At 40.3% G+C, this 11,850-nt stretch overlaps 1 protein-coding gene across 1 annotated transcript in view; it reads right to left on the reverse strand.

Annotated features, from left to right (window-relative positions):
* BRCA1 (BRCA1 DNA repair associated) overlaps positions 1–11,792 on the reverse strand; it is a 53,951-nt gene extending 42,159 nt beyond the window's left edge. The window contains 3 exon segments of the mRNA XM_053661375.1: positions 834–887; positions 9,863–9,961; positions 10,988–11,792. Coding sequence (XP_053517350.1) covers positions 834–887; positions 9,863–9,942 — 134 coding nt within the window. The 5' untranslated portion in view covers positions 9,943–9,961; positions 10,988–11,792.
* Positions 11,793–11,850: the final 58 nt, after the last annotated feature.

Here is an 11,850-nt window from a genome sequence, read left to right on the forward strand (position 1 = left end):
TGTGCCCTGACTGGGAATCGAGCCGCGATCTTTTGGTTCGCAGGCCCGTGCTCAATCCACTGAGCTACACCAGCCAAGGCTTCAAAGGGCAAGATTCTTAAAAATGTAAATACAACTTAAATCATTGGTATGAATGAATTTCAGCCTAAATATATATCGATATCAAATCCTTTCCTATCTTTAAAAGGATTACAAAGCAGGCAAATGATGAACCTTAAAAGGGGTAGAGCGGGCCTTGACTGCAATGGCTCAGTGGGTTGGGTGTCATCTCACAAACTGAAAAGTCACCAGCTCGATTCCCAGTCAGGGCACATGCCTGTGTTGTGGGCCAGGCCCTTGATTGGGGGCATGTGACAGGCAACTGGTCAATGTTTTGCTCACACGACGTGTTTCTCTCCCTTTCAGCTTCCCTTCCCCAGTCTCTAAAAATAAATGAATAAAATCTTAAAAAAAAAAGGGGGTGTGTGTGTGTGTTGAAGTGGGACATGCAGAATGGACAGAAAAGAAAAATTTGCAAGGTTGAAACACATTTTGTTTATTTCACAGTTGCTTGCAATCTGCTTGCACCTACTCACACAAAAAACCAAACAGCTGTTCAAAGTGAGTTGACAGCTGGGAACTGGATAAATATGTTTGTATTTACCAGGAACTATGGCTCCAACCAACTTAGGGTGACTTTCTGAGTATTCTCCGGGACAGAATGAAATCAAGTTGGACATTTCTTTCTTACTTAATTGAAGAAGCTAAAATTTCTATAAAAGAAGGTGTATCCTGTGTTATGAAGAATAAGCACGAAAGCTAATAACGGAGTTACATAAAACATTCAAACTTACTTGCAAAATATGTGGTCACATTTTGTGGAAACAGGCTCTTTGATTAACTCCAGACTAGAAGGGTAGGGGAAAAAAAGATAAAGAAAATGAATGCAGCTTAGTAATTCATTCCGAAGTAAATACATTCTCAGTAAAGAAGTTCAACTTTAAGTGCCTGTAACTAAGTCATGATAAGGTTTCATTCAATAAATGTTTACTAAATGTCTGCTGTGCTAAGAGCCAAAAATACAGCAGAGAATATGACCCCCAGCCTCGCTGAGCTTTCATCTGAAAGCTCATATACATCACATTAAAGTGATATATATTACTGTTTTCAATATGCTATATCATATCCATAGCATTTAAAAGACTATCCGGTATTACTTCACATCAATTAGGTTTCGATGATACACTTTTTTGAGCTATCAGTGGGTGCACATCCTATATCTTAACCAAACTTTAAGCTCCACAAAGACAAAAATTTCTTATATTTCTTTTGGATTCCCTCACAGCACTTGTTTGGGGTTTTCTGTTTTTGGTTTTTTTGCATGTGACTCCCTTTTAAATGTCTTCGTAGGGAAAATTTCAAGCATTTATACAAATGAAACGGTAAAACGAACTCCCTGTATCACCCTGGTCTCAACAGTCATCGACTCCCAGCTGATGTTATTTTGTCCACGGCTGACGCTCACACAAGGCCTAGACTGTTTTAAAATAAATCCTAGCCACCATATCATCTATAAATATTTAAAAATATATCTTTAAAAGAGGCTTTTTAATACATTTTTAATTTTTATTTGTTTGAAATTATTTATTTATTTACTTATTTACTTATTTATTTATTTTTAGAGAGAGGGGAAGGGAAGGAGAAAAAGAGAGACATCAATGTGTGGCTGCCTCTCGTACACCCCACACTGACTGGGAATTAAACTGGCGACCCTTTGGTTCACAGGCCCACACTCAATCCACTGAGCTACACCAGCCAGGGCTAAAAGAGACTTTTTAAAGAATAACCATGAAACGTTACTACTTCTAAAACATAATGTTCTAATTTTCCTCACTGTCTCAAAAAATTAATTAATGGACCTGTCGAATTTCCCACATTCCGATTTTGCGACTGTAACCCTACGGTGAGTGGTTTAACACATTCCTCTAGCCTCTATTTCCTGTAAACTTAGACCTACAGGCTCAATCAAACTCAGGTTCAATTTTTTGGCAAGAACGGTTCTGGTATTGCGTACTTGTTTTACGTCACTTCAGGAGATACATAATGTTTCGTTTATGATTACTTGGTAAAATCAAAGTAATAAATACTGAGCCCTGGCTGGGTAGCCCAGTTGGCTAGAGTGTTTTCCCCATACACTAAGGTTGTGGGTTTGATCCCCAATCAGGGCACACACGAGAATCAGCAATGAAGAAATAAGTGGAACAAATCAATGTTTCTCTCCCTCTCCCCCGCTACTTCTCTCTCTCTAAAATCAATCAATAAAGTTTTTTTAAATACTAACTAAAAAAATAAACTTCAGAAAATACCAAAATTTCGAGAAAAGAAAACAGATCATCCAAATTCCCATTCCAGATTATCTATCCACAAAATCTCAAGACCTTCCTGAGATTATGTCATCCACTAACATAAAAAGTGTTTGCTGAACATCTACTCCATGCAAACACAATTCTTGGAGATGGAAATAGAGCAGTGAACAAAATAAAGCCTGCCCTTAACAGAACTTACATTCTAGTTGTGGTGGACAGTTGACTAAGAAATAAACAAGAGTGTATGGGAACAGAGCTAAAAGGAAAAATAAAGGTGAGTGGGATAGGGAGTGTAGCTGGAGGGAATATACACAGGTCAGGAAAGACTCAGGGAAGGTGACATCCGTGGACAGCTGAGTAATGTGAGTAAAGCTGTGCAACAACTGGGGAAAGAAAGTTCCAGCAGAGGGAGCACAGCAGAGGGAGCAAAGAAAAGAGCCTCAAACAGGACCATGCCTGGTGTATTGAGGCGGTGATAAGTAATGTGCTGGATGAAATGATCAGGGGAAGGAAGTACGAGAAGAGGTCAGAGAGGTAGCTGAGAGCCTGAGCAGCTAGGAATATGTTGGCTATTTTAAGTCTTTAGGCCTTCATTCTGAGAGCTTTAGAAACTGATTTTTGGTCAAGTTCAGGCAAGACATCAAACAACAGGTAACCTGTGTTGACAGGAATGTGGTTCTTCTCATTAAATGTTTAACTTTTTAGAAAAGGATCACAAGAAAAGCTGGGGGCGCTACCCCTCTTGTAACACACCTGCCCCTTTCCTGTCCCCTCTTCTCCCCACCCCAGACCCTCTACCGTTGCCTTTGTCTCTCTTGCCTTTGTCTCTCCTAAGCACCAAGGACCCTTCTTTTGCTTCTGTAACTTTTCCTGAGCCTAACAGCCCAGCCGGCTCACTTCTACCAACTCTGTAACTTTCTAAATAAACCTCTGTTATAATTTGAGTTCCTGGCTCTGAAATCTTTCTTTGCCAAACTCAAGGATCAAGGTCCAATTTCACCAACACTGAGGAAACAGATCAGAGATGATTAAACAGAAAAAACAAACTTAGAGAAAAGAGGGATAATGCAGGGAGAAGGCAATCAATAACTATGAAACCAGAACAGGACCCTACTGGGGGGGAAAAAGGAAACAGCATTCAGAAAACGGTCCTGGAAATTAAAATTTAGTAAAAATGGCCCTGGCTGGTATAGCTCAGTGGATTGAGCTCGGGCTGTGAACCAAGGGGTCACTGGTTCGGTTCCCAGTCAAGGCATATGCCTGGGTTGCAGGCCAGGTCCCCACTGGGGACCATGTGAGAGGCAACTACACATTGATGTTTCTCTCTCTCTCTTTCTCCCTCCCTTAGACTCTCTCTAAAAAGAAATAAATAAAAATCTTAAAAAAAAAAAAGAGCCAAAATTAGTTTAAAAAATAAAATAAAATTTAGTAAAAATGAAAAAAATGGATAGAAGTTTTGAAAAGTGAAGCAGAAAATAGCAAAAGTGTCATTTGTACCCAAATTAGCCTGACCCCCAAAGCCCATGAAAATAAAAGAAAGACTGAAAAAAGTAGCTGGGGACAACAGCCTCGTTGTGAAGGGTTTGGTAACACAACTCTTACAATCATGGGGCTTCTGACGCAGCACAGGGGAAGGAAAAGACGGGCATCACAGTGAGTCAGAAGGCTGGGTTTCTACCACCAGACGTCTTTTTTATCAGCGGAGTAACCTTGGGCCAAGCACTGGACCTGACCGAACTGCCGTTTCCTGTAAGGAAACTGTCACCCACTCTGCCAGTCTCTGCAGGCTATGGTGAGAAGAGAATTATATGCTACTTGGGAAAATGTTCACAACCAGAGATGACCTGGAGTGATGTTAATATTACTATTAGGACCGAATGTGTCTAAAAAACAAAAAACAAAAACATGACAAAGAGAACTCTTGATTTGTTACCAAATCACTACTCCCCAGCTAAGCTAGGTATCAAAGGCATTCTCAGTAAGAGAAAGGGGAGTTAGCTACACATGGCTTTCATCCTCACCACTGACTCATTCTTAAAATAATTCTATTTCAATATGGTAATCACAAGCCAGACTATACAAACATACTCTAAACAAAATTTGAACAGATGAAAAATCCAGTATATAAGAGGGTAGAAACTGCTGAAGAAAAAGCTTGAAGAGGGAATAGGAACGAAAAGACCAAAAGGAAGTGTTCCTCTAACGGGTCCTGATGAGAGTAAATGTTTACTATAAAAGTGACTCAAATATTTTAAACACTTTAAAACTAATCAGTACTTTAGGCCTACTATGCGTCTACATTTTGAGCTTCTAAAATGGAAAAAGAATTGAAAAGAGAAGGTAGGTTAAGTTCCAAAAATAACAACCACTACCCAAGATACACATTTTAGAACACTGTTTTTGAAAGTCAAAAGTTTTATATAATCAGCCCTGGCTGGTGTAGCTCAGCGGATTGAGCGCAGGCCTGTGAATCAGACAATCATGGTTTGATTCCCAGTCAGGGCACATGCCTGGGTTGCAGGCCAGTTCCCAGCGGGGGACGCATGAGGCAACCACACATTGATATTTCTCTCCCTCTCTCCTTCCCTTTCCCTCTAAAGATAAATGAATAAAATCTTTAAAATTTTTTTTATATAATCATAAGAAGTTAGAAAGAACTACCAATTATCAAAAATAAAATGCCAATGGTGACTTAGGGAACAACAGAAGACATTTTAGCTCTAGAGACCTCAAAAAAGTTAGAAGCCTATTCTATAGCTACCAGAAGTAGCAATGTTTCCAGCAATTATTTATTAAGACATAACAGAGGACTTCCGCCAAGATGGAGGTGTAGGTGAAAGCACTGGGCCTTCTCACACAACCAAGTTTAAAAACAACAAAGTTTTAGCAACAAAAACGCAGCCAAACCACAGAAAATTGAACTACACAGAAGTCTGACAACAACAAACCCTTCAGCCAAACCGGCACGAACAAATCAAAATGTGGCGCAAGAACTCAAAGCCCCAGAGCCAATAAATCTAAGCGATGAAGAAATAGCCAAACTTTCAGATGCACAGTTCAAAACAATGGTGATCAGGATGCTCACAGAACTGGTTGATTTTAGTCACAAATTAGAGGAACATATGAAGGCTAAAGTAATTGAACTGAAGGGAAATACACAGGAAACCAATAGTAATGGAAAGGAAACTGGGACTCAAATCAATGGAGTGGACCAGAAAGAGGAAAAAAATGACCAAACAGAAAAGAATGAAGAAACAAGAATTCAAAAAAATGAGGACAGGCTTAGAAACTTCCAGGACATCTTTAAAAGTTCCAACATCCGAATTATAGGGGTACCAGAAGAGGAAGAGGAACAACCACGAGTGGAAAACTTATTTGAACAAATAATAAAGGAGAACTTCCCCAATCTGGCAAAGGAAATAGACTTCCAGGAAATCCAGGAAGCTCAGAGAGTACCAAAGAAGTTGGACCCAAGGAGGAACACACCAAGGCACATCATCACTACATTAGCCAAGATTAAAATGAAGGAGAGAATCCTAGAAGCAGCAAGATAAGGGGGCAGTCACCTACAAAGGAGTTCCCATCAGACTGTCAGCTGATCTCTCAGAAGAGACCTAACAGGCAAGAAGGGGTTGGAAAGAAGTATTCCAAGTCATGAAATCCAAAGACCTACATCCAAGACTGATCTATCCAACAAAGCTTTCATTTAGAATGGAAGGGCAAATAAAGTGCTTCTCAGATAAGATCAAGTTCAAGGAGTTCATCACCACCAAGCCCTTATTTTAAGAAATTTTAAGGGACTGATCTAACAAAAAAAAGATAGAAAAGATGAACACTGAAAGGACAGCAAACACACGGTTAAGAACCACACCTAAAACAAAAAAACTAAGAGGACAGCTAGATCAGGAGCAGACCCATAGAAATGAAGATCACATGGAGGGTTAGCAACAGGGGAGTGGGAGAAGGAGAAGGGGGGAGAAGGTACAGAAAATAAGTAGCATAGATGGTAGGTAGAAAATAGAGAGGGGGGAGGGCAAGAATAGTAGGGGAGCTATAGAATCTAAAGAACTTGAAACATGTGGTCATAAACTAAAGGGGGAGAATGGTGGGGGATGGGGTGTGCAGGGTGGAGGGGAATGAAGGGGGGGAACAGAACAACTGTAATGGCATAATTAATAAAATATTAAAAAACAAAAAAACAAAAAACCATTACAGCCACATATGTAAGTGGCCAGTATGGATGACGCTAAGTGGTAAAAGAGTAGGAAACTGGCTGCCTGTGTAATATTGTGTATATTAAGAATTTATTTTTATTTCAGTAAACTTTTTGTACACATGCCTTAGTAATATATCAAGGAATATCAAATAAATCTCTGTATAATAGTAAAAAAAAAAAAAGACATAACAGCAAAGTGTACCGGGCTCTGTAAGAAAAAAAAACAAGTCCAGTACTTATGATTTCCATACTAGAATTTTCCATTTAAATGAGTTGAACAATGACTAGAATTCAGTTTTATTAATAGTTTAAAACCTAAGTATATTTCTAACAGAAAACAGATTTCAAAATATAAGCTGTAAAATATACAATATTTGACTAATACAAAAATTTAGCATTAACTTTCATCTTGCATCTTTAATTTTTATGTCTCTCAGTTTTTTAATTGATGGTTTAATTTTCCATGGAAATGTAAAATTAATAGACCCAAATGCCATACTGTTGAGGACTTTTTGATCACTCTTTGTAATGGTGAGTTTTATGACTTTTTAAAAGCAATTTTTCCCCCAATTGCCATTTTCTGCTTCCCTGGCTCTGATGTTTTATAAATTAGGCTGTAAATCTCATTTAGCTCGTTTTTGTTTAGCTGAGATGTTGAAGGGCAAGAGAGAGGACAGTTCCTTATAAATCTTGTACCTTCTGAAAACACAACTTCCACTTTCCCTGCTTTTAAAAATATTTTATTTATTTATTTTTAGAGAGAGGAAAAGGGAGGAAGAAGGAGAGGGAGAGCCCTGGCTGATGTGGCTCAGTGGATTGAGCACCAGCCTGCAAACCAAAGGGTTGCCAGTTTGATTCCCAGTCAGGGCACACACCCGGATTGCAGGCCAGGTCCCTGGTAGGGAGCATGTGAGATGCAACCATACACTGATGTTTCTCTCCTTCTCTTTCTTCCTCCTACTGCTCTAAAAATAAATAAATAAAATTTTTTAAAAAGAGAGAGAGGGGGAGGGGGAGAAATGCTAGTTGTCTCCAGCAGGGGGCCTGGCCACACAACCTAGGCTTATGTCCTGGCTAGGGATCAAACCAATGACCTTCCAAGTTCATTTGCAGGAGGGCACTCAAACCACTGAACCATACCAGCCAGGGAGCATTTTCTTTCATCTTATTTACTTGACTCCAAATATGATAAACAACTTTTAGGAAGCACAAAGTAAAATTTACTTAAATTTACTCTCCTTTGTTCAAGATCAGGAGAAATTGATACAGCTTTCCAATTTATTTACTGAATGTTACCCACCAATTATCACCATGTTAAAAACTACTAAACTATCAAAGAACCAATTTAGTGTATTATTTAATACCTTCAACAACTGTTTACCAAGTTGCTGCTATATATACCAGGCATTGTTCTGACTCCTGAGGATATAGAAGTAAACAAATAAAAACCTCTGCCCTCAGGGAGTTTATTATATTCTTCGGGGATAGAGAAAAAGGTTACATAAATATTATATAATGTCATCCAGTAATAAGAGTTATAGAAAAAAATAAAACAGGAAAAGGGTATAAGGGGCGTGTGGATGGTGATGTTATAATTTTAAATAAGACTGTCCGAAAATTCCTCTTTGAAAAGGTAGTTTTCAAGCCATGCAATTATCGCAGGAAGAACATTCCAGAGGAAACAGCAAGTATAAAAACTCTGAGGCAGGTGAATATGTTGCAAGTCTGAAAAAGTTAAGAGGCCAATATGACCAGAGTAAAGAGATTAAAAGGGAAAAAGGTAGACAAAAATTTTTCGGAATTTTCACCAGAGACTGAGGCATGGTTTTTAATTTCTCTTGTAGGTTTAAGAGATACCACAGAGATCGTCTAGTGACTGCATGACGAGGTTCTTAATCTTGTGATGTATGGACCCGTTTTGGCAGCCAGTGAAGCTCATGAACCCCATTCTCAAATGCTTTTATTTTATTTATTTTTAAAAGATGTTATCTATTTTCAGAAAGAAGGGAAAGGAGGAAGAAAGAAAAACATGGATGTGTGAGAGAAACATTGATTGGTTGCCTCTTGCATACCCCCAACCTGACCCTACCCCGGTATGCACCCTAATTGGGATTCAAACTGGTGACCTTCCAGTTTACAGTCCAGCTCTCAATCCACTGAGCCACACCAGCCAGGACTCAAAGGAATGCTTTTAAATGCATAAAATAAGAAATACTAAATTATCAGCCCTGGATGGTATAGCTCAGTGGATTGAGTACGGGCCTGCGAACCAGACAATCACGGTTCGATTCCCAGTCAGGGCACATGCCTGGGTTGCAGGCCAATTCCCAGCAGGGGACGCACTAGAGGCAACCATACATTGATATTTCATTCCCTCTCTCCTTCCCTTCCCCTCTAAAGATAAAAAAATGAAATCTTAAAAAAACAAAAGGAATACTAAATTATATAAGAAACGAATTATATTAAATTAAAGTTTTATGCATAGGCCTTCAAGGGTCATGGAGGGTGGGCAAGTTAAGAGCTCCTGAACACACACAAGAAATCTTTTCAGGGTGATGAAAATTTCTATACATCTTCATAAGGTTACACAAATTACATATATACATATATGTGTGTATATATGTTATCATATATGTAAATTACATAACCATGTAATGATATATAACAATACATACTCATGTTATATAATCAAAACTCACTAAGATCTCTGCATTTCACATGTTATACTTCAATTTTTAAAAAGCTTGAATATTCTAGTTCCCTTTTTATTTTACTGATGAAGACAAAGGCTCACTTAAACAGCCGGAGAGACTTGTGGCTTTGAGGGCTTGCAGTATTCTCACTTAAATATACTGGGCTCCTTTGAGCCAAAGGTTCTCCCTAAGACCCACCTACTCACAGACACCAATCATTCCTAATTTTACTTTGCCATTATTAAGTATGTTCCTTCCAAGTGATGGAGCTCGCTTTAAAGGTGGATGGCAAGCCCAAGTGCCACTCACTCCAAACCAGATCCCTGCCCAAATGCAGAACCAGCCAAGTCAACGTGTGGACTAAGAAAGACACGAGGCTCTGTATGTGGAGGTGGTAGAGAGGGAGGGGAAGAAAGTGGAGAAAAAGGAGTACTTTTCTATATTCTTAAAGCTCTTCAGTTAAGAAAAGCAGAGACTTTAATAATAGCCTAATCATAACAGACATTATAATTTTTCTTCTTACTATGTAAGGTCAATTCTATTCATTTGCATAGGATATAATCATACAAGGAAGAATTTCAAGTTGATAAAACCTTGTGTTGACTTACCAGATCGGACACTCTAAGATTTTCTGCATAGCACAGAGAACGTTTTTTACTTCTTCAACTCGATCCACACATAAATCCATCTCTTCCTTTTACAATGAACTTTAACACATAAACACGCATATATAAATAAATCACTTTAAAAGGATTAAAAAAGAACAGCTTAGTTTCATTGTCATTTTTAAACGAGAGATTGAGATTGGAGTGCTTTAAAATTGTATCATCCATAGAGCTAATATAACAAAAGCTTCATTTTTTCAAAATTCTACGTTTTTCATTGTAATTAAGACCACTTTAAATTCTGTTTTTCACTTCCTTTTTAATCTCTTCTTTTCTCCAAGCAAGGGAAAGAAAGCCACAATGGATGACTGGGTGGAAGCCTCAGATTTCTCCAATCATCCTGGCTGTTTTTCTTCTCTTGCAAAAAACCCAAATGAACAAAAACAAAAGCAACACCAACCAAGGCTCCCCACCCTAGTCTTTCCCAAGTGTTTCCTCTGGCCTGCACTCAACTCAGGAGCCTCAGGCACATCCAATTGATGTGCCAATGACTAGTGACCTCCGTCTATTTTCCTCTCGTCTCTTCTCGGAAACGCATTAGAATTCAATTAAGGGCTCTCCCTCCCTCAAAATCCTGTCTCCCCCTCTTCCCAGACACATGCCTGCCCCTATTCTTCCTCGGAATTCCCTTCTGACATATATCAACCCGTCTCTTTACATTACGGTGTCCCCCTCAAGACGCATTCCAGCTCCTATCATCAGAATTCCCCGTCAGACACATCCAGCCCCCCCTTATGCTTGGTGCCTTCCACCATCCCGCGACCCAAAAGTGCACCCCTCCCCACGACTATCCCATACTCAATATCTTAGGTTTCTCAGGTCCCATCCTCCGCGCTTCTCTGCCAGATGTAACACCCATCTTGCAATCCTTCGGAAGTCCCTTCCCCGACTCTCTCCACACCTGTTTCTTGCCTGTCCCCCGGAGCACCCCTTGGGCCCTCCTCTCTTCCCCGAGGCTCTCTCACCTCTACTCAGGAGCAAAGCATCTGGGCTTTCCGGGCCCAGGAACCTAGTGATCTGAAAAACCCCACCGGACCCTCCCCAATCCAGAAAACTCAGCGAGATTACCATGCGCAGTCGCAGTTTTAATTTATCTGTAATTCCCGCGCTTTACCGTTGCCACGGAAACCGGTCGATGCGAAAGGGCGAGAGCCTCTCAGAACGCGAGATCGAAACACGTTACGAAGGGCGGAGCAGAAAGAGCCAAGTCTGTCGCGGCTCTCAATTGGTCATCTCGTCTTTCCCTGTGTTACGTAATTAGTAAGAGACGGAAAAGAAGGAATTCTCTCGGAGTTTTCCATTCGGCGCCCGCCCTCTCGCCTCTAAGCGTAGATGTGGCCGCTTATTACGTCACAGTGATTGATGCAGGGGGAAGGAATCGCTGAGGTCCGAATTGAGCGCACAGTAGTGCCTACACACTTGCAAGAGGTCTCGTTCCCTCACCCCTTCCGCCGCAATGGAAGTCTCCAGTTTAGGTAAATAAAAGGACTGTAGGCCAAAACTACAACTTCCAGCATGCATTGCGGATCAAAATACCTTCGCCGGAGTGTTCCTTCGAAACTGTAGTCTTATGGAGGAGAGCTTCCGACACTGGAAGCGAGCATAATCCTTAGTACAGCCCAGTTGATAGACTGAACAGCTCCGCACGCTTATGCTCGTCAACAGATATGGACTGGAATGTTAACGTTTTCGTACCTTGAGAGCGGAGAATAAGCTAAAGAACCTACCAGTCCTACGGAGACTACAATTCCCATCCATCCTCGCGAGTCTCGGGTAAGGAGTTCTCTAATGTCAGTGACCTAAGGGGACGCAGCGGGCGTGGAACTTACTGGGAAGGAGACTTAGGTTCCAGCTCGCGGCTGCGCATTCGTAGTTCCGCCCCTCGGCCCCAGTATTTGTTATTGTTGTGCAGTTCGGTCTACTCTTGTCCC

The sequence above is a fragment of the Artibeus jamaicensis genome, unplaced genomic scaffold, assembly GCF_021234435.1.
Source record: "Artibeus jamaicensis isolate MK-2021 breed Jamaican fruit bat unplaced genomic scaffold, CSHL_Jam_final contig_2259, whole genome shotgun sequence".
Taxonomy (NCBI): Eukaryota; Metazoa; Chordata; class Mammalia; order Chiroptera; family Phyllostomidae; genus Artibeus; species Artibeus jamaicensis.